Source organism: Pectinophora gossypiella, chromosome 13, assembly GCF_024362695.1.
Source record: "Pectinophora gossypiella chromosome 13, ilPecGoss1.1, whole genome shotgun sequence".
NCBI lineage: Eukaryota > Metazoa > Arthropoda > Insecta > Lepidoptera > Gelechiidae > Pectinophora > Pectinophora gossypiella.
The window spans coordinates 10,411,738-10,436,505 of NC_065416.1; the positions used below are offsets into that span (position 1 = coordinate 10,411,738).

The 24,768-nt window shown below is 38.9% G+C and overlaps 1 protein-coding gene across 1 annotated transcript in view; it reads right to left on the minus strand.

The window, feature by feature from the left end:
- The window catches only part of LOC126371800 (matrix metalloproteinase-14-like), a 197,648-nt gene that overhangs the window by 7,810 nt on the left and 165,070 nt on the right, over window positions 1-24,768 (minus strand). Inside the window, exon 5 of the mRNA XM_050017158.1 lies at window positions 1,818-1,967. Within this exon, the coding sequence (XP_049873115.1) occupies window positions 1,818-1,967 (150 nt within the window). The remainder of the gene's footprint in view (window positions 1-1,817; window positions 1,968-24,768) is intronic.

Here is a 24,768-nt window from a genome sequence, read left to right on the forward strand (position 1 = left end):
CAAGTTTGCACAGGCCACAATATGGCGGCCGCAATATGTCCACGGCTGAGGTTTTTGTCGCCACTACTTTCTCATATCGTCGCCGACGGTGATCTAATAAGGGAAACTTCGCCCTGCGCTCATTGGATATGCGCGAGCTGTCCGCGGCGCGCCTCATTTGTCAGGATACGATACGTTCGCTCCACGCTCTGCGCCCAGTGGCAGCGCTCATGTCGGCGCTCATATCCATCATTATTGCTGTTATTATTACACATTATCACATTTCTGTATCTTTTACTTCAGGCGTAATAAATGAATAAGTCCCTATTTTTTCCACAGTTTCATAATGAAACCGCTTGTGGGTTTTAAATTATGAAGAAGCCAAGTTTCATTATTTTAAACTTGAGAAATACCTCTGTCTCAACTGCAACAAAAGGATAAACGGGATTGTCTGAGGTCCGGGCGCGCCAAACGTCCGATGCTTACATTTGAAAATACAACAAAATGTGTCTGTGTATTTCGACATTATAGTGCTATCTACGTAGAACATTGACATTTTAAACAGGAAAATATATAGAGAGGGCTTCACGGAACGAATGACTGAGGCGTGCAATGAATACGAAACATGAGGGGCGGCGCACTGCATTAGCAAGACAAAAAGTTAATTTAAACTAAGATCTTTCTCAAAAAACTTGTTCCGTAAAAATACTTTCGCGGAGAGAGAAACTATTTCACAGTATATTCTCGCAGGTAAACTATTTCCAGTAAACACGAAGCAATTTTCCGTTTGCAGTATTAGATAAGTAGCAAAGTGGATTTAGCGAGTCACGTCCCCTGAATGAAAGTGAATCGTGAACGGAGTCCCATGCCGGGTAGCGATGCGTCAGCGTGCCAATTTTAACTTTACACGCTTATTTGTTACATTGCCTTCTGAAAAATACGTTCGTATCTTTTTGAAGCGCAAAATATGCGTAATCCAATAAGCGCCGGTTAATATTTGACGGGGATTTACAATTTAAAAGAGCATCTATTCGTATGATTCAGATGTTTGGGATTTTCAATCTGGTTGGGAAAGCCGACTTTCAGTTTTTAATTGCTTCGTGTAATCCGTGTTTTCCTTTCATTTCAACAAAGCCTACAGTGCTGCGTAGTAGGAGTGTGTATGTTTTATGTCGCGTGTAAAACTCACGTGAATTTTCGTTCATAGTAGCAGGCCGGCCGGCGGCGGCGCGGCGCGGAACCCTTATTCTGATGCCTCGCACGAGAAGCTTGCAAATCCCCTTAAAATGGATAGGACGTTTCTCTAAATCCGCAGTTGATTATTATTTATTATCAGCACGATAAATCAACTGACGTCTTCTTTTTTAAAACAAAATCTGCTTCATGTTTTTACAGGGCGTTTATTTTTATTAAGTTTATAAATACTTACATGATTTTCTTGTAATATACTACTATGCAGCAAGTACCTATCTACTCCATGTTTAGTTTAATATACTCAAACCGAGGGCGTTATAATATATTCTTTTAAGTCCTATTTTTTTCATAGCTTTCATTATTAGGTAACCTACAACGATAGTATCATGCTTTTGAAGGTAGAGACCTTCAGTCTCACTCCTGGTTTGCGATTGCGACTGCGATTTTTTTAACAGTTTATTGTCAACATAGCAGAACATAAAGACAAATTATAAGTTAACACACAAGACAGACAAACGGTTCAGCTTATTTCTAGTAGAAATCTCCCTGTATAGGACCTCAAGTATTTGCGCATCCGATGAGCTCCATCTTTCTCAGTTCTGAGTTTACTTTCTGCAGAATTTATGAATGAATGGTATACTAACTTGGCGAAGGAGACGACGATGTCTGCGTCGTCGGAGTTGACCTCGGTGAAGGTGAGCCGGCTGGCTTGCTCCCACACATCCAGGGCGCGAGCTAGTACGGAGCGCGTGTGGTACGGATCCAGCTGCGACGGCCGCCGCAATGACGATAGGCTGGGGACAATAGGATACATAAATAAGTAACAAGAAAAAATAAAATAAAAGATCAAGTATATTGAGTCGAGGCCGTTCATAAAGTTATTAGTTTAGAGGTCTTACGTACACAAAAAGCAAGTTTTTCACTATAGTTATATATTATATCACCATTGCCGAAAAGGGCTGCTAATTGTGTTCTGTCCACTTGAGGCTCTGCTCACTCTATTACAAAATATACGCGTGATTTTCCGTGTTATAACCATCAATTTATTTCATGAGGATAGTTTAGTTCTCCACAGTAGGGTGTATTTAATTAAAAGATCTTTCTTTATGGAATAAAATATGAACTATACATCATAATCTCAGGATTGCATCCGCTTATCGCAAGGCATCTTTCTTTAGCATTAGTTTATTAGATAAGTTTGAAAACTTGTACTCAAACTACTTAGAGCTTCGTAGAATCCCGTAAGGCTGATAACGTTTACTAGGTGTTTCTGTTCAAAATAAGGTGTAATATGAAGCTATATTACAATATTGCTTTATGTAGCGTATATTTATATACACCATTATTAGAACTGGGTGAAGTCGGTTATATACGTATTAAGAAAAAAATATATTTTGCGAGATGTTTATTGCCTAAATGCTAGACCATACAATACTTAGAATGATGCAATTAATTTATAGGCTTTATTTATTAAAAGTACACTTATTCTCTTATAAAAGCTCGACATTTTGCTTACGCGAATGAACGCAGGGGCGATTGTTGTAAATTGGTTTTATTTTTCCAATGGTAATTGCTGTTTTCGTACGCGTTTTAAAATATCAGATTACATCAGTGTTGGTGAAATCGAAAGCGTTTCGGCTTATAGGCGAGTTGGGCTGAATTAGGATTTTATCTGTGAACTCAGGCCACTTGACTTGCCCGGAGAGTCATTAAACCGAATTTTTATTGACAAAGTATCATGTTTCATAATTAAATTGTGTTAAAGGCAACCATTGACATAGATCTCTGGATTCGATGAGGTCGTTTTGGGTTTGCCGCTGCCAGTGTTGTTTCAGGAAGTGTTGTCTTGTAGACGTATACGTAACTAACTAACTTGTGAAAAGCGGTGTGTTATTTTATGTGTCTCATTGTAGATTTGACTTCGACGGCCTTCTTTTGCTTCAATGGTCTGTTGGCCGGAAAAATGAAGCAGGCATGCATTTTTCCGACAAGCTACCTTCAAACAATTGTGTGGCAGCGTTTATATGACTTATGTTGGTTTGCTTTTCAGTTTGTTCCAATTATGGTGTAGAGTTTCTTCTATCTAGAGTTAATGCGAAGAGGTAAATGTGTAGTCTTAAAGGTGGGCAGCAGAATGTGTCGGCTATTGTATGTGCAGGCAGGGGCGTGGGCGGTAGAACGCCGCCCATCGCTGACCGCTTACGAGTAGGTAATGGAATAATCGCATTGTGGACAATTTGAGTGACTCGGCCTTATTTAACGCTCGCTGCGTTCATTACACCGGATTTATGCGTTGTCATGAACACAGGCGACCTCATTAGCCTGCACGCAGTTTTAATTAGAGATCTAGCCTAAACCGGATAGATCGCTAAGCCGCGCTCAGCCGAGATATTAAAAATTCCTTTGTATAATATTAATATTAAATGAGCTGGTTTTATATTCGGTGTCAGTAAACGCCGCCAATGTTGCGGTCAGGTATTGTGCATATTTGTGCAACACATTTCCCCGGGTAAAATATCACTTCCGCGGGTAATGAAAACTAACCAGCGTGGGAACTGCCCACCGCTACTGGCCACTGTTATTTTATAAAATTAGGAAGCACTGGCAAAATGTACACTGACAGTGCACAATTAGGTAGCTAAGTACTTTATTGCGTATTAGAACACACAAAGTAACAACGCAACAAAATTGATCAAAACTTTAAAAAAAATTTCTTCAAATTGCAAAGATTGAATTCAATAAGGGACTTGCAGGCTACGTTCCCCCAAAAAAAAATATAGATGACCCTTGTGATTCCCCAGGCACAGCATATGCTGATCAAAATAAAGAGAAGCATTAAAGGTAGCAACATAATTCTATACATATCTGATCCAAATATCAAGCAACAATTATTTTTATATATGCCTCTGCCATTACATATAATTATGTACCTGAGCAATGAGAAAATAGGTAATTATACGTTAAGTCTGTATTACGCCATCTATGTTGTTTTTGGGGAACGTAGCCTGGAAAGTCTCTCATTCATTACTAGTAAACTTTCCTTGTTGCAAACGGGGATTACGTACGAACATTCTTAAAATAAAGTTAAAAAAAACTTTACAAATAAGTTGCATTAACTTTAGGGTCGCGCGATATCAGCACAGCTCTTCTTGTTTGCGATCAAAATCCGCAGCTGTAACATGAGCAGTAAAATGATGTGCAAAATAATTCATGGAGTCTTTTAATGTGTCTGGCTGGCCTGGGGACAGTGGGGCGGCGGTAACCGCTCCAAATTTATTATTGCCATATTAACATGGCCCGCCTGGCACGCACTATATCAGCCAACTAGTTAATTGCAAGCCTTGGATGAAATTCGCAACCGCATTTCAAAGTTAATGTTGTTACGTCACACCGAAATAATGAGTGTCCGTGGTCCGGATGCACAGGGGATTTGTGCCTGTCTAAATCGGATTATTGTAAGATTACATTATTACGTCATCTTAGCTGCGTTTACCGGAAGAGTTGACTTTGCCTTTTAAAAATGAGTTTTAATTAACTTCATTTCATTCCAATAGGTAGAACGTGTTGCGTTTAAAAAGTAACGGACCGTGTCTAAATCTGAAGGCTTAGCAACTAGGATAACATAGTTTGATAGTGCGACAGTTATGCAGGCGTTGTTATCGTTATCACTAATGATAACAATGCGTGTCAATACGGACAATGGCGTGGGTTGTCCGTTGTCCGGCGGACGGGGCGGCGCACATAGGGATATTTTTGACAAAAGTTGCCCAAAAATATTTTATGGCTCTAAGTAGTTGAAAAGGCTCAATTGAAACGAATTATGTAATAATTTAGCAATTTCAAACATTTATTTTAAAAAAAAACACCAACAGTAAGCATAATAAATGTAAAAAATAAACATAACTTTTAACAAATTACTTAACACGGATATACGCATGCGAGTTTAACAAAATGCTGAATTATTTAATGTAATTAGCACAATATGGTTATATCTATCGCCCGACTTCGTCATCATCAGCATTTTCTTGGCTCGAATCCTCATAATTCAACCAATTTCCTTCTCCTATATCATACGTCTTATTCAAGATTTTAAGAGCCAATAACTCTATAGCTTTTGCTGTTAGTGGAGTTCTTTTTGTGTGTTTCACCAACCCATAACACGAACGAAAAGAATCTGATGATAGTAAGAGCCTAGATGATACATCAATATTACAATCTTCCCTTGTAAATATTCGTGCAAAATTCAATCTAAATTTCCGAAAGTGTTTATTTCTGGCTTCCGCTGCTTCCTCAGACAGCTGACCTATGGGTAGAATAGCGTGTCTGATCACTGAAGAGCCGTGAATCAAAATTTTGTGGACTGTGGGAGACATCGGAAACCACACAACCCAACTTTGATATACGGCGTAAATTTGATCTTTCTTCATCACTTAAAGTTTCCAACACGCCCTCAATGTATTTGGACAATCTTAAAATCGTATGGTTTAACAATTCCTGCAAACGGACTTCAGCTACAGTCGATGTTACTCTCCAAGATGTCTCCTGATCGGGGTAGCACAATTTCTTTGCTTTCAAGACAACTGAATATGGTGGAAATCTCTCCGGATCGGCTCGTCTTACAACCTCGTACTGTCTTTTGCTTAAATTAACTTCCATGACAACATTCAATGACTCTTCCCCAGTTAGCATTCTTACTGGTGCAACTTTTGTTGATAAACATAATTTCTTCGCATGTTGTGGGGATTGCGATATTTCTTTTAAAATATTTGAAGCTGTCGCATTACCAGTCGAATGTAGACTCATTTGAGTAGCATAAACCAATTGCTCCATATCTGATTGTTTTCGAAGAGGTATAGTCTTTCTACGCTTGGAATTTTCACTAGACTGTTGAAATGATTTTATTGGACGTCCAAGTGATGGTTTCTTAGTGGAATACTTTTTTGAAAGAATACTTTTTTTAAAGAAAGCTTCATTTCGTTTAACATTATCCCATTTATTTTTGAACTCAAGACTTAAATCTCTCCAAACTCTTCAGTCAAATGTTTATATAAAAATTCAAAATTTTTATCAATATTTTAGACTGTGTTCCTTTTATTATGTTAAATAAGTCATTTGTAGTGTATGTTTTCCAACGTTCTTTCTGTTCTGAAAGATAAAAAATAATAAAACCTAATCACTTCAACTCTTACCTATTAAGCAATTTGTAACATTTTATCTTAAAATGCGTCTGACTTGCGGATTAGCAACAATTAGCAAAGTTTCATTTTTATATCTTGTAGTTGATAAGTAAACCTACAAAATGAGACCAAAAACATAAACCGACCTTGCCGGGCTCATAAACATAACCCTTCGTGAATGTTCTAAATTCTGTTAATCTTAGTCTTCGATATGGTCAAGTTATAAGTTCATATATCTGGGGCAAATATATAATAATAATAATGCTGATTATTATAATACTTCTTACCTTGATTGACAATATCCATCATTAAAATATTTGGTCCGCAACATATACCATTAAATAACAAGTCTTAAAGATCGAGATTTTTTTAGTTAAAGAACGTGGTGCAAACAAAAGTATACAACAATGAACTTCAATGACTGATTACTTGCAAAAACCACAAATGTGGACATATTTGAGGGTAGTTACATATAGGGAATTTATCTAGCTGTCAGTTGGTGACATTCGTTAGTTAGTATTACCATTTTCGAAATTTGTATTTATGGGCAACTACCTCCATACAAGCATCCCTATGTGCGGCGGGGCGGCGGCGGCGGCGGGCGGCCCTCATCACGCGTGTGTCACACCCCGCTTCACTAATTGTCTGATAATCATGTCCTCACTGCCTACTACAGCTGACGCGTTAGATATTCATAACCCTATCATTTCAAGCTTTAAAACTTAACCTCACCCAATTCAAACCCAAAATTTCACCGTATTCAGTATTAAAGTAGTTTACCCCAAAAAAAGAGTCACTTTATTTCACTACCGTTCCATTGAATATTTTAAATGGAATGCAAAAGGGATTTTTATAAAACAACATGGCGACGCAGACGTAACCACTTTGCAATTAATTGTACGTATTTTTAACAAGTGAATTGCACAGTCTTCCCACGGAAACTTACTGGGAAGCCAGAAAAATGCCGGCTAAAAATTTTACGAGGTCAGTCTCGCAATAATATTCATTTAGAAACACGTGGCTTAGGAACAAGTTTCCAGTGGTTTGGAGGACTTCGAGCCACGTTGCGTCGGAGGGCCGTTTGAAGTAGTTACGGTAAACAGAAGCCTATCGGTATTAGGGTGAATGTAGCGTTAGTCGGACACGTGGCCGGCCGGTCGGGTGGACTGGCCACGTGAGCACGTGATCGCCTCCCCGCTGACAATGCCTGCGTCTTCTTAGCGACTCGATATCGGACCGTCACTAACAATTTCACCTGTTATTCTCGCTCAACAATGTACCGGCCGGTTGTGACGGCAACTCTACCAATTTGTTTGCGAGGAAAATCCTGAAAAATTTCACCAACAATGTAGAGCTTATTACGCAGATTCCATACAAGTTATCGTATCGTTAACAGATTGACACCCGCATGAGGCCATGAATATCTTTATTCACTATAAATAATTCCCATTGTTATATTTATTGGTCGTAAACTGTCATGATGTGCGTTCGATACTCACATTAAAATGTTTCTGTATAATTTAGCGCAGGCGGCACGGGCATTGCGTTTATAGCGTGAAATAATAAAACATGCGATATCATGACGACATGGCGTCTTCAACGAACGGACATAATCTCGTTACGATGTCATAACAAAGAGATTTGTAAGCATGAACTTTATGGTCTGTGTCCAACGAGCTAAAATTTAATTTTCTGAAATAATCTGTCAGCGAGCCATTAAGGTTATTCGTCCATGCACAGGGTCCTAAGGAAGTTATGTTTTACTGCTAGGCAAGACGTTACCATATAGCTGTAACTTTGTTATTCATGTCGCGATTACTTTTTAAGGGTTTTACAATTACAATGTTGTTTGTTATTAAGAAAAAATCCTAGTTGTCAACTATGGGTCCGTGCACCCTATAGTAGGGCGGATTTGTCAAAAATTTAAATTGCGTTTTATTTCACTGTTCGAGCGGGGAATTAGCATAAAAATAATAAAATGTCAGTTGAATACGGTCCCCTGTGGCGTGACGCGCGGGGCGAGTGCGGGCGACCGCCTGTCAAAACGATTGGCATCGCCGTCGACGCACGGAGCCTCTACCTCACTCGTTAATAATCACTGAAAATAAAAATTCATCTCGCAACCCTTCACTCTGCGTTTCCCGTTACAGGACAAGCACTTCGATCACCACGTGTGACTACGTGATGGCTCGGAAAATCCCATCATGATGGAAAACCTAATTTTTCCGAATGGGTATATTTTGTGTCTCGTGCACAAAAAAGTTTATGTCAACTTCAAACATGTAAAAGAGTATTGATTGCTTTTTTGTTTCACTGAAGGTAAATGTTATGCATTTTTTTCTATAGTAGGGAATAGAATATTTAACCCGTCTAACGCTGGAGTTAGGTGTTATACATATTTGTCATCTTTACAACTCTGATACGGAAACATATTTTTATTGATGTGATTTAGAATAAAAGTGGCGTCAAAATAATTTTACTTATATTTCATTTGATGCGGCGGTGCGGGATCTTATTGATGCATTATATTGCAGACGTGACCCGCATGTTGGCGGTCATATCGCACACGTCTGATTGACCTTTATCGGTTTCGTGGTAATGGTTACTGATCGTGTGTATCAATACTTCGGTTCTTATCTACATTTTTCATGGACGAATGTGTCGAGTCTTGATGTGGGGGTGAATTCACACATCAAAGTAATAACAATGATGTTAGATAAAGGAAATAAACGTTTCGCTGTTTCAGAAATGGCATCGTAAACTACTTTAACAATGTAGCATAGTCCAGTTATATAGAGTAGGTAAGTATCTTACAAGGTTGAAGTGAAGACGGAGTGCTAAGATAATCCATTATGAGAAAAACTTAATATTTTCCAGAATAAAAGAGAGAGATTCAGCGATAAGCAATCGCAATTTTTCACGTTCGTGCAATAATGCACTGGTTTAAACGAGTCCCGCGCGACGCCTCCGAGGCGGTACGTCGCAGATAAGCGACGAGGCAATAGGCATTGATGTTCACTGGGGACTTCAATAGCCGTCTACCTCACTATTCTTTGATGTATAAAAGGATGTAAAGCGCCCCTTAAAGGAGAATCGAATGGGAATGGTTTGGTGTGCTCTTATTTTGGATTATTACGCGTGACCGCGATGTGGTTCGTGACTGAAACGAGAATGAATCAAAATTTTCGTTCTAGTTATTTTTAATGTAAGAGTCGTGTTTCAAATTCATTTTACAATAATAATAGGAACGTTGCAGATCCGTTACGAAGCAAACGGAGCCATGCCCGGCTAGGTTAGGAGTTTATTGAGCAATAATTAGTGCACAATAACCAGCAGATGGCCAGCGACGTGATGTCACAGGCCGACGGTGAATCCTAATTGACCTTTATCGGTTCTCCTTCAATAATAGCTCCTTTGAATGTCGGATGTCGGCCTCTTACGTGAACCATTGAATTGACGCTCAGGGGATTTGAGAGGATTTCAGACACCGCTCACTGTCTATACAAACAGTTCCAACATTGTTGTGTAACACGCTTATGTTTATGGAGCTTGTAATGGCTTTCTAATGTCTGTCTCTTTGTGGGATTAGATCGCCAACGACAGCGTAAAACAAGTTAAAGAGGTGTTGTTATAAAGAAAACGTGAGTGCACGTGGGGTATCTAATCTAGACAGGAATATCTGCTAAAGGTGTATTTAGATTGGGTTTTCATGCTTGCCGGTGCGCATAAGAGAAATTAGCAAATCTGGCCGGTAGCCGGGGGCTGAATTAAGTCGAGAGTAACGTTGTTATGCCGGTAATGGCATATTACCGCTGGCTCCGTGCGGGCATTTCCCGCGCGCGGCTACCAAATTGAAACAATTTTTCAGTGACATGATTGCATTGGCGATCAGCGTTAGCACTTTTGCTATTCACTGGGCGTTGAGTGATTTTGCTTAACGGCGGAATTTTATGCGTCCCCGGATTTATGTAATCCATATAACTTCCTTCTTTTAAAGCTTGCACATGAATTTTAGCTTTACTGTATTTTTAGTAAGTTCTTCGGTGGTAAAAAGTTTCATATTAAACTTATATTTGAACATATTACACTTAAACGGGTTAAGACACGCGTTGTTAGAACTTTTATACGAGTTGGCTAAACTAGAGGAGATATAATTGGAAACTGGAGACTGCAAGACTTGGCAGAGAGGTTATGACGTTAATTTCAGCTATAAAACCATAGTTTTTGCAGATATCTGTTAATTAAGGTTAGCGATGGCTAGTAACAACTTGCAAAAAGACGTATTAAAACTATAGATATTAGATTAATATGACTGCCGTCGATTTTTAAAATACCTATAGGCAACATTTAGTAGTGATATGAGCGGCGGCGCATCTTGCCAAAGTGTCCTATTATTTGCTATTTGGCAGCTCATTTCGTGCTGCACGCTCAAAAATTAATGTCTATGCACTGTATAAAAGAGAATGCTATTAGCATGAATATTGCATAGAAATAGAATCGATAATTTTGTCTAGTTGCGATAAAAATAATTTGCTGCAGTGTGCTACGAACCGTAGCCATTTGCTACGAAATGTTTATTTAAGAATATTGTAATAACGGTTTGAGAGTTCTGAGGAAAGTTGATTACTTATATAAGTAAATGTTGATTATATGTATGAGAATTTGTTTCCTTTTATATACCTGGGGAAAGGTATTTTGTGCTGCAGCGGGTCGTACGGACGCTTTTAAATTATATATTTTTAGATAACCCATAATAATATAGAAGGTACTTAAAATTTATGACTAACGTATTCTAGTATATAAACTTTATCTCCTAGAATTATTTAGACATTCTCGATAGAGTGCCAGCTGAGACGCGCGTTGGTTCCGTCGCGATAACCGGCGGATGCCGCGAGATCCCGGCATGCGCTGTGTGATAGATTAGGGCGCTGCTCTTGATGTTGTAAGCTATTTTAAACACCGTAGCTAGATGTTTATAGCAAAAATAATATGTGCAATCGTTTAAATAGCAAAATATTAATGAAATAAGCAATTAGCTATGGACGCCTAAATTTATTTTTTTAAGACGTAATATTCAATATTACCGGATTGCGACCGACTTAAATAGATTTGATATATATGGATACAAAAGTTTCTTCCTGTTATAAAATAACCAGGAAGTAAAAATAATGTCTAGTAAAAATTAAATAAAGTATTTAATCAATGAAGACCTAAAGTTAAGATGTTTCACAAAATACGACTTTGTCACGGAGTCAGGAGCGCAGTGAAATTCAACTAAACTTTCATGGACAGAAACTCGAACTAAGTCTCTCGCTAAGAGCACAAAATTCGCCGAGACGTTACAAAAATAAAGATCCTAAAATGTTTCTAGATAAAACTTTAAACCTTTCTCAGTGGAGGTAAGGTCTCTTAGTTTATCTATACAATAACCCCATTGGCTAAGTCAACCGGCGGTGTTTGATGTACCTACACTCGTTGCACCTCCTCTAAGTGTCCCAAGTTATTTTTACCGCTCCGTTCCTCCCCTCCCCCGTCGAACGGCTAAAAGCGTTTGCCTTAAATTTTTAAAGTACCAATTGAAGTTTTAGAGCTGCAGAACGTACGATACTGAAGTTGGGGGAATGTGGGTAAGATTGTTTCAGTTTGGTAATTTTATAAGTTTCAAGTTTTGGACGCGCACTCGAAGCTCATTGAATGACTTGTTCTGTAAGTAACGAATTCACTGACCGAACCATGTTACTTATATAGACCTATACAGTAGAATGAAAGCATTCAACATTTGTTATCACAAGTGGCTGCGAGTATTAATGTCGAAGCTTTGGTTGCTTATATCCTTTGAGACGGAGCTGAGCAAACGTCCTGTTCTGTAATTACAATTGGAAATTGGAACAGCAACACAAAGGACAAATATCAAGTATTCAAAACGGAGTCGCGGAGGTCGATGCCGGAAATGACGGAGCGATTAGTTGCAGGTCCCTGGAGATATATCCGGCGGAACCACCCGGGATTACTTCCCGCGATGCACCGCAAATGTTCCGCGTAACGCCGCCACTCAGACGTTATAATAAATAGACCTCAAAGCCGCTAAATTGGGTCACTATTCGAGAAGGTATGGGCTAGGGTTGCGGTATGCCAGCAATGTTCAATATAGTCGGGGAAATCCATGCTAGAGCATTGTTCTCACAATGCGTCATCAATAAGTAGTTGACAGCTTGTTAAATTAAGATGTTAACATTTTCGAAATCATTACTATTATAAAAGTATTTTAGTTGCTAGATCAAATTACGAAACCATTTAATTTCAGATTCAAATAATATGAGGTAGAACTAAAAGAGTAAAAGCAACGAAAGTTCTACTTAAATTCGCTAGACTCGTGTCCCTAATCTGCTGCAGATAGAGTTACTTTTCGTAACATATTTAGAGTCGAGTCACTCACATTGCCGAAAGTTTCACACCCCTTCCGAAGTTGGGAGTCGCTTCATTACAATCGAAATTCCCACGGTTCATTAGAATTCTCGGCGTTCATTAGAAATACCCTGGCGGAGTGGACCCGGACGTAAATAAGTGATTAACGCAGTCGGGATTGTTTTCAGACGCTGCCGGCTGCTGGCTGGTGCAACTAGTCGGACTGAACTTTTGATACATTTAAAATGAGCCCGCCCCCCGCCCGCTGCCGCGTCAACCCTGCCGCTAATCTTTTATGAGATTACTTACAAGCTTTCCTTCAAATTGTTTTCTTCGTCTCTTTTAATCTCGTCTTAACGTTTCCCGGCTAGTGGTTTTTAAACGGAGCCCAGAGACTAACCAGATGGCGAAATTGACCGACCGCTAGTTCAGAAGTCAGTAGATCCTTTTTAAGACGTGTTTTTAAATAACTTAATCCACCTTATCGCGGTAAATATTAAGACAGAAATGTGTATCTTTAAAAAATGTGCAAGAAAATCGTACTCGCTTCCCACAAATACTTTGCGCCGTGAAAGGAATATTTGTAGAGTACAAGTAAAGCGACCGTGCCGGTACTTTTAAGCTGAATTTTATTACATCGCTGTGAAAGAAGGTAAAGTTAATCCAAGGTATTAATCTGGACCACCCGCCTTATAGGAGTGTATTTGAAGCCTTTAAAATTTCATTCATAATATTTTTTATTTCGTGGCTTTTTATAAAACATATTAATACTGTTATGGCGCTTGTAATACAATTTAATGAATGTACTAACAATGTTATACATTTTTGATAAACTATGACGCTCAGTACCTACATAAGAAAACTTATATAGTAGTTATTATAATACTTGTAAGGTAGGTAGGTATCTTAAAAGATCACGATCGGGTTATATGGTTTGCGCCAAAATTCATAATTTTGTCTACGTGGGTCTATAAAGATATCTTCGCTTGTATTTTATACATGTAGCGTTATCTATTTTGAGTGCTACCCATCAATACGCCTTTGATCCCCAAGGAAGGGTCCCTACCTTAATTTTCACTAGTTACAAAGTATTTTCCGGCATGTAACGAATTCGGAAATAATATTATAACACCGATTGCAACTAGGTACTAGGGGGGTTCTGCGAGGGAAGTCGCTTTGATAGTTTGGACATTTTCGATATTAAGCTGTCTGAATTCCAGGACGTTTCATGAACCTACAACTGTTGGGCTGAATATCACTAAATGTCACAATTTTGCCAGTTAAATATGGAAATATTAGGTTTATTTTGTACTTTCAAGAATGCCCGCAGTGGAGCAGCGCGTGGAGTACCCCGGTTGATTGAGGGGAGGCCTGTGCCCAGCAGTGGGACGTATAAACGCTGTTTACGTTTAGGTTTACTTTATAGTTACAAGAATAAAGTTCTTAACGATTTGTTTATGTGACTTGAACGGCAACCAAGCAAGCGGGCCGTCCAGATGGTAGGTAAGTGGTTAACGTCGCCACCTATGGACATTGCCTATGTATTGCCAAGCTTAAAGAGCCATTTTCATTTAATCGGCACCTTATTAAAAAAGTTTTAAGGCAAGTTTAAATAAATCGTCGTCTTATAGGGTGATGCTTAAGTACTATTCAAAAAAATGCTTTGCGACTAGTTACAAGTTACAGTATATCTTAGTATCTAAGAAAATGCGGTATTTTCTTAGCCGTTGAGCATAATTTTAATAAATGGTCTATAGCAGTTCCGGAAGGCACTAGTCGGGTATAAGTTGTAGAACTTAGTTTGTAGGTGTCACAGATCATAAGGGAAGTTCGGTCGCGGCGCGCGATTCCACACGATATATGCTACGAGAAATAAGTATTTGTACAAACTCACACGAATTGGTTGTACATTGTTAAAGTTTGCTTTTCTATTTTTATTTAGGGTCTTTTCATGTCGCGGTTGGAAAATGAACTTACGAAAAGTAGTTTTAGCATTTTGCAAGAATTTTGTATTTTTGTTGGTAAGACAAAGTAGGTATAATCTTTTATACTTGTATGTACTTGGTGCAAATCGGAATATGATTTCCGATGGAGACATTTTTTTAGAAAAAGTCAGACGATTCCGTGCATCGAATGGCATTAAGCTGTTGTTTCCAGGCTGCTATAGCCCAAACACCTACCTACACCTACCCTCACTGGAGCAGCGTGGTGGAAAATGCTTCATACCCGTGGCTGTGGTCGGTGGCATGTTTGCACCGACAACACTTACTCTTTTGCTTTAGCTTTGGAGGGCCTCCTCTTTATATTATTTAATTTTATTTCTAAATAAGTACTAAGTATTCTAAATCCTACGGGCTGTGAGGTTATCGATGAGTGATAAAGTTATACCATGTTTGTTAGTTATCGTCGCTTGCTCACAAGTTAGCGGTATGTTTAGGGGCTAAATGGGCCCGCACGTCCGGACAAACATCGCGGAACTCGCAACTCAAACAACTTTAAGCAAATTTATAACTTCCGGATTGGAAACTGTTGCCTTCTTGCGCCTAGTAACTAGCGCCTTGTGTCATAGCTGCCACATTTACGTGACCACCAACAATAACTTTACAATGGCATTATAGGAACAGAGTAAATTAGAAACAACTCCTACACTTCTCAAATAAAAAGTTAACATGAAAGGTAACGAGCGTTCTAAAAATATGATTCGAAAAACAATTTCTGCCTGTAAATAGCAGTAAGTACGATATCAAGCATAGTCGCGGTTTTATTCAAAAGTGAATAAAAACGATAAACGTTTCATTACACTTTACGAGTATTAGCGCACGCGAGACGATTAAAAACAACAATGCATTTTACTGCTCCGCAGTAATTCAGGACTTGTAACAGGAATATAAAATTGAATAAGTTTCTTTGTGTGATATATTGTAGTTGAATATGGAAAGCTATTGAAATGAGCGACGATCGGTGTTATTAAAGTGAGGGAGGAAACTTGTAGTGATGAAGCACTTGCTGAGAACGATATGAAAATAGTTTCCTTTGCGATGTCGATGTACTGAGTAGAGTACACTGGATGGAAAACAAGAGGGTTGGACGAACCCCACCGGTTGTCGACCGCGCTCCACATACTGTACTCTATACATTGTATTACATACATTACCTACTATACAGATAGTAGATATAGGTATACAATTTACATTAAAGTTCCAATAATTAAAGTTAAAATTTAAATTAATGTTTGATATCTTTCTACATGATTAAATTAAACAAGCTAAATTATTTAATCGCATTTTAATTCTAAACGCGTGGAATATATCAATTTGTAATAACCTACTTAAAATTGGCGAAACCGATAAATTAAAATTTTATAGTTATTAACACTCTTAAATACGGGTTTATAGTCGCGATAGCTGTGTAGTTGCATGTGTTGTACGATATTACGTAAGAGTATCTGAAGTAAAGCGGATGAACTGAGGGTGATGGCCTGGGCGCGCGGGGAGGGGGGCCGGGTCCTTGCCCGTTCTAGCACTCTTTGTCTTGTAACCCTAGGTTCTCGTCCTGAATTATGTTAGTAAGACAGGAGACGTCATCGTTTGCTAAGCTAGGGGAAACGGGACGCAGGAAATAAAGCCGTTGAGATGATGGATAACGATAAAATGCTGCCACGTTAATACCCCTATTCAATATTACGAGTATAGCGATACGAATATTTGAGATTTTGCGTCGTAAATAAAATCGTTTAAGAATATTTTCCGCGTCGTTTTATACTGCTGCTTTATGCTGACTTTACCGTGAGCTTAATTTTGTTAATTTTAGTTGAATATTTTATATACTTAGGTACCGGAAATATCGACGTGTACCTACGTGATTTCAGATCTAAGTAGTCTACAGTAATCTACATACACAAAAAAAATCGTAATTATTTAATTTAATAATACATTTTATCACGTCCTTCTTCCCTTATTGGGTGCCTACATCGTTTCATAAAAGATACGATCTTAAGATTCAAGTCTTCCTATATCTGAGTGCATTTCTCGGCACTTGCAGGCGATTGCAGTTGCATAACTATCGTGACGTTGACCGAGGCAGCGGGTTCGAAGGTTACCAGGGTTCGAAGGTTGAAGCCCGCAGCATTCCTTTGTTGCGAAACCCTCTTTTAGTATGTACTCCTAGTACCCTCAGTTGCATAAAACCTCAAGTTTGTGAATTCGCAGGTATGAGCAAATTGAATTTGTGTCGTTGGAAGGAAATGTAAGATTAATACTTTCAGTATGTTTGAAAAGAGCAGACATATTTTAAGGAGATAAATATATTAAGTCCGATATAGGTACCTGATCATAAAATCTGCACTGGATATATTTTCAATTTTTAACAACGGTCATAACAACCTAAATGTCTTTTTTTGAGAACTGAGTTTTATAGTAACCTATTACATGTTCATTAAAAAGATGAATTTCGAAACTATTATTATTATATATATAATATAAATTAAATCACTAAAAAAGAATAACTGTAGAATGCAATGAGAGGATACGCTGAAGTATGTGATTACTCTCAGGTTCCGACGCAATATAAAACTTGCACCAACGCGGTTGAACTCGGCAATAAAAGTACCAACTTATCATAATATTTTTCACTAACGTTTCCCAGACTCCCTCACAGGTATAAATGAATGTATCTCATTTTTATGAATCATACTAGATAAATAATGTTACCTATTGTATCTAATAACAAAATCGTCTAGAACTCTCACACTTAAACTATAACTTTCCAAATCTATTTGTTCCAAATCAATTCAGTTGTTTTTAAAGTTTCATAAATTTAAATTTTAAAAGGAAATTGAATATCTACCAAGTTTAGAAAAGTAAACAAGGTTTATTTTCACTCCAGTTTCCATTTAAGAAGATTTTATTGTATTCCATTACCATACCGCTATTGAAAACCTATAAAATAAATGTAAATTTCAAACTTCGACAAAAAGACAATGCTGGCTAATTAAATGTCTAGGAACGGGGTGACTATCGGCCGGCGTTTCGGGAACAGAGTGTCAGTCCGCAAACGCTGCCACAATGTTATTTAAATTAAGTCGCACGTTTCAAAGCGAACCTCATTTGCGTTTACAAAAGTGCAGATAATATTTTTTCTTCTGCGTGTTCGAATTGAAAGCGGTATAATATTCTTTTTTGTCTCGGAGCGCGGCCGGCGGCCGGCAGCCAGGCGGGCGTGCCGCGCGCCGTCGCACAAAGCCTCCGGTTTTGTATTCGCTTCCTCACTCACCTGGAAAGGAAAGAAAAGAAAATGTTAATTAAGAGCCACTGAGCAAAATTGATATCGTCGGGAATGAAGCTTCTGCCGTTATTGTAAACGGATACCAGCAGTTGCTTGTGTTGGTCAACGCTCTATTGTAAAAGTTTGTTGCGGCGATGATAGTGCGAATGTACGAGGATTGCGAATGACAAAACTATGGAAGCGGCACGGAGTAGCGAAACGACTGATATTTGGGTAATGTGGCGCGGCTGCGGACAAAACGATGTGCGCAGGGCGCAAGCAATGCCAAACGAGGCTGAATCGTAGTACATCTCATTAACACGTAGCGGCGATATTTAGGGAGCGGTGGCCGCGGTGAGCCGCGAACCAGCATTTGGCAGCGCACGCGCCCGTGCCCGGCACAGCCGGCTCTGTAAACTAAACAACTCGTAAAAGTGTAAAAGTCGTAACGATAGCGGCGAGAGAGCTGCCTAATATGAGCGGCGGCTGGAGCGGAGCCAGTCGCGCTCATTATCAGATGGGACGTTCCGGCGCAACCCTTTCGTTTTACGATTGGCCTCTAATTACACCAGCGCTCAAGGCGCCGTGCTTTTTTAGTAGATACGAACCGAGAGCGGGTGCGCACTGCCAAATGGACATATTTATCGTCCTAGCCAAATCGTTTACGCGGTTCGACGCTGCGTTCCGCGCGTCGGCTTGCAATCGGCCGGCATTTTGCGATATGAAAAAAGTCTGGAAAAATGTCGCGACCGGGCCGCAATAACAGGGGGCGCTGGTTTACGAGAGGGCGCTGATAAAGCCGGCGCAGTGTGCGGGTCGCCTTAACGACGTGTCGCCAATTTATGCTGCGCGATAAGCCGAGTTTGTTTAGCTTCGGGCGGCGAATTACAGCCTGATTCACATGTCGCCGCGATTTTCCTTCGAACAAGGAAATTTGAGCTATGATGGAAAACTGAGAAAAATGTAGGTTGTGGTGACTGTTGTTAGCATGGTTGGTATTTCCAAGTAGTTGAAATCTGTAGCAGTGTAACATATTCAAGATGCTGGCGGGCAGAGCCACCGTTGCAGGTGGAATTACACGGCATCGCTCGCAGGAGTATTAGTATGCCGGCAGCGGTCGTCGTTGGAATGAGTCGACGTGACGCGGCCACATCTCGGTTGCTATGTCAAAATGGAATAACACGAATCGTAAACTAGCTATGAAACGTTACGTAATGCCAGTAACAGTTATAAAACTTCAATTTAATTTTTATTCATTCTTTATACTTACTTTATTTATTCAGCGAGAAACTCAAGGCAGGCAAAAATAGTTTCAATATTGCATAAAATTATACTTTATAACAATAATAATCGTCCTATTGCATTCTTCACATTTAAACAATGTCAAAGCGTTGCTTCAGGTGGTGATCGAGTATAATCAGAGGGATATCATAAACGTATTTGTGAGGAAATCGGGTGAGGCGGCCTTTTCGCGAAGAGTGCGTGATCGGCATAGGATCGGGTGAGGGTAATCCGCAATATTGACGAGCTCTGACGCGGGACACGCTTGCTTATCAAGTGATGATAAGGTTTTTGGCATGTAGGTACCAAGGATGTCGGGAATGTGTTGCTAGCTTAAGTACGACAAATACGGTCTTGGCGATGTTTTTTCAAGTTTATTTTTGTAGAAACATATTTGGAAATAGGATATTATTTACTTTAGTAACAGAACGATACATTTTATTGTGATTATAACTTAAAATGAAATTACATACATACATACATAAACTCACGCCCGTAATCCCTAATGGGGTGGGCAGAGCCGCAAGTAATCAAAGACAACAAAAAATGAAATTAGTTGTAAATATACTTAATTAACCCTTTAGAACATCATGTTATACTTAAATGTAAGTTACACATGAACTATTTTTTCAGTCAGTTTCAGTACTATAATTTTTAAAGTAACTTACTACAGATTATTATTTAACAGCTCTGATGCGTTGATGTTCAAATATTATTTAAACAGACAGCTCAAAAAGTTATTTTGAAGAAAACGTAATGAAATGTCAAAGATTATGCGCAAAGAAGCGTCATCGCTCCACGGGGCCGCGGGCGGCGGTGCGTGGGGCCAGGGGACCGTCAACTCAATCTTGCCCCATTACGCGCAACAAATTGGAAAAATATTCAATTACATCTCGCTAAATATTGAATTATATCATAGCAAATTACGATTCTGCAGGGATCTTGGGACCGCTCACTATATTCAGAGTTTATTTAGTTCGCAGTTCAAATTAAGTGCGCAATGTTTTGCCTTTCCAACCAATTACACCTCTGAATCACCATTGCATATTTACTTTCTAAACATTCTAAACAATTTGAAATTAGTGTTCCGAACAGCAAGTTCAAAACGTTTAAATGTTGATTTTATCGGAATTATTGTTGATTTTAACATCGCGACCACACGCGGGTACTCGAAAAACTGCGTTTTGTAGGCAGACGCGTTTGATGGAAAATGCTTCACACCCAAATCGATTTATTTACACTCGATGGAAAAATAATATGCGAGCTTAAACGCTGCGACAAGTGGGCGCAGCATTGCTCGCCAGTCGAAGTAATTGGCAATTAATCACCGGCGTTTTCTATTTCAGCGCTGGTTCCGTACCCGCTAACGAGATTGAGACTGCACCGTGTGTGCCTTAATAACACGCCACTCCATTTGGCGCCGATAATAAACGATCAAAAGGTTATTAACGTTACAGTGTAGAAGGACATCCCTAGTGCAAATTAAAGTGTTCTCTTTAGCTGTCCTGGGAGTTGGCGGGTTTTATATTGTTTCGTGTTCAGACTCTTTCGATGAACGAACGATACTTAAATTTTTCATTGTTGCTGTTATTTTGAAAGTAAAGTAGGTGCTAAGTAAATTGAGTAAAAGAAAAATGTGTGAAATTATGGCGTAAAAAACTTCATAGAGTTTATGATCCCGCTGGGCGGTCGTCGCGGCGAGCCCCTCCGCGAGGCCATTTTATTCGGATCGGTATCTTTATAACATAATTAAGTAAATTTCAAAGTCGTCGCGCCCCATCTCCGAAAATAATAAGAGTAAGAGCTTAGATAACCCGCGATTTAATGTAATTTTCCGTTATTTTCCCATCCCTGTAATTAGGAATTTCGTTGCGAGTAACGAAATCATTTGACGTGTCACGTCCCCAGCGAGAGATTTTGATTCGGCGGCGTCCTTTGTCGAAATATTTCAACAGTGCGGCCAACTCGACGGATTCCTGAAAGTGGATTCCGATGGGACAATTGATCCCAACTTTATCTATGTATATTTGCAAAGTTATAATAATCTTTTATTGATTCGTGACGGTTCAACGCACAGTATATAATGAAGACGGCTAAAGCGTATCTCGTTACAGGAAACGGGAAATTACTCTTGTATTGGATATTGAAGATGATTCTAAACGTCGCATTGTAAACGGTATTCAATTTAAATCTTGTGAATTTGATTAAGATATAAAGGAAGCATATTATACATACACATCATTTTTCGAACCAATTAGATAGCACGTTATTGGTCGCGTTCCTCAGTTGATGTCCTTTCACAGAGATCTCACTGCGAATAAATCTCTTAAGAAATTCAAGTTGGATGCAACCGGATTGCGTTTGGAGAGTTGACAAACATCGTTTCAATCGGAAAGCTTTCACAATATCGTCACCTCGGGGTACGTTGTTTAAACGTCTTCTCGGTCAGTCGAGAACGCAGACGTGCTATTTCCCCGGATTGATTTAGACATGGATATTTATAGAATAGGTGAAAATGAAAACGTGAGGACAAAGTATGGTTGGCTTTTTGGATATTACTTTTGTACGTACAGTATAAGTTTCAGTTTGATGTACTTATCGTCATTATTCGTTTTGGACCTGAGGGGTTCAAATGGCCACATCGAAGCGATTCATCTAAAAAAGCAATATTGCAATTACACATTTGGCGGTTCAATACTGACCTGACGCCAGTGTCGATGGGGTTGGTAATCCACCTCACAACCCACACGATAGAAGAAGATGATGAAAATGCAGCCAACGAAATGAAGACTTTCTTAATAAGTAATGGTTAATTTGTTGCAAGTGCAATTATGAACTACTATATAGAGATATATATGTTTAGTGTTAATATAAGTGTTATAGCAGAGTGTATTTCTCAATAGAGCATGGGCGCGATTTCCTTACTGCGTCCAGGCGTTTGTAGGTATCGGTGATCGGTGAGTGGATTGCTGCGACACCTTTCAAATAAATTGTCCTGAGCCCGCTGGGTAAACACCTCACCCTATGCAGATGTTCGCACTAAAGCAAATATCTACAATTTCTTCAGGGTTCGACCTCAAATTGCTCTCAACGTTTTTTTCCAAGGACTTTTACTGTTTTTCGACCCTTTCTATTTAATCTACGAAGTAAAATTTCTTTGTGTTTACGTAATTGTGCGGAGGTAATCCAATATTTGTAGGATCAGTTTTTTGAGGCACGTCACCATGTCACGACAGTATTTAAAAAAAAATAAGCTTAACTATAATATGAACAGTTTTGAAAAATAATTGAATTCTATTTTTAATTAAATACGTGGAGAAATTTCCAAATTAAATATCCCGACCTATAGGTATAAGGATCACGTTGCATGTTCCGGATTTAACAATATTGTTTTATCCCTATTTCAATTGTAACAAGTTCATAGTTGATAAAAAGTTGAACAACAGCATAACAAACGTCGGGAAAGTTTTAAGTTGTCAATCGTAACTAACTACGTTAATTAGGTGGACGCTGGCGAACAAAGTTCGATTGAGAGAGCGGAGTTGGGATGAAAGAGTGATGTTGCTATCTATACCTATACAGTGAACATACATATATACATTTCATAGCACAACAGTCATATGAAACGACGTATGTGATTCGTAGTTATGCTGGGATGATCTTAGGTTGTCTTCATCGTTGAAGTTTACGTAAGTATGTATTATAGATTTATTTTTCTTCGATAAACTACTTTACTCAGCTTAACTTTTTTTGTAAATTAAAATCGAAATTATATTGGTATCCAGTCTCGTCTGCCAATTAGTGGGCAAGTGTACACAAGCTGTTCGAGTAAAAAAGTTAATTCTGTAGGTTAGAGAAGTGCTTGTAATTGTAGGACGCAGACCCGTTTGGCAACGGACAACAATTTTATACCCACGTTTAGGCAAATGGAATTGCTTTTATTAGTCCCGCTAAAATTACGTACGTGTTGTCGCTAACAATCAAAGGTTAAAACGTCAATAGTAGCCGCCACATTTGTCAATTGAAAACTGTGGTTTTATTAGTCTAAATGGAATATTATAGGTAGCACTATCACGCGATGATGAATATAAATTAATTCAAATTATTAACGATTTACTATGAACTTGCTGAAAAATCGAATGCCTTACAACAAATATATCTTGTGAATTTGAGTAATAACATATTAATAATAATTAACTTCTTGTAGACAAAGCTACGGCGTAGCAAGCGACAGCTGATATCCGGCTTAGGGTAGGCCTGTTGGCAACCGCTACGAATGCTCGAGTTGCCAGCGATGCTACGATAAGCCGCCGTTACGTGCAGATGGGAAGACACCAAGGGCTTGTACTACGCTGTACACCTCCATATATCGCACGCTCCCCACCCTCGTAAGGTACGGTTACGCCAAATAGGCCAATGGAGTACGTACCGCTACTTGACTTATGTGGTCGACTTCCGCTGTGACGTATTTTATCGACTTAGTTGCAAAGTTTGAAAATGACCACCTATAAAAGTGTGGAATTATATGATTTACTTTTATGAGCCGCTAATTGCTACTAGGAAATGCGTACGTGACATAACTGGCGGGTTATGGCGAAGCGATGCTAATCGCAATAACAATAGTATGCTCGTGAGTAACAGTCAGACAGGTGCAAACAATCAATGTGCAATAGGCACTAAACATTGCACGGCTAATCAAGTGCATAGCAAATGCATATCAATGCGGCCAGGTGTAACAGGAAGATAATGCTTCGACAGTCGTGCTTCATGTGATGACTGTGTTCTCTGAGTTAGACCGTCCTAACCCAATACTATGTATTTAACAAGACAAAACTATATTCAAATAATACTTCCCTCCATATTTTATCATATCAAACGAAAATATGACTTTGATTAAGCTATAAGTAAAATGTTTTGTTGAGGATAGATCCCCGACCTTTGAAAATTCCATTACGATACAACGAAACGTGTGTGGTTTTTGAAGAAAACATATTCCGTAACTACTAATATCACTTTCATATTATCCGGAAATACCTCGAGGAGAGCAATTTAATTAAGATCACAGGTAAGGGTGGTTAGGTTGGGATATGCCCTTTTAACTCTGTCGGCATATTGTTCTGGCTGTTATAGCAACTGGACTATAATGCCACGATAAATATTAATGTCCTGAATAGCGGGTGAATTATCATCATTGGACAGCCTAAGGTGGGTTGATACGACAAGAATATAGGTACTTAACCAGCGCTATTGTCTATTGTGCCAATCGGTCGTTCAGTGATACAGTAGAGTTCCTGAATGGTGAGCCATGATTAAAGACAATAAGATTTATACGAGACCTTTTCTCTCTGATGACGAATCGCACTTTGAAATTGCGAATTAGAAAAATCACAAGTTTACATCTAATTTAGCGCTTAAACATGAATCAAATTAAAAGTTTATTATTCAGTAAACCTGTAAATGTATTCGAGGA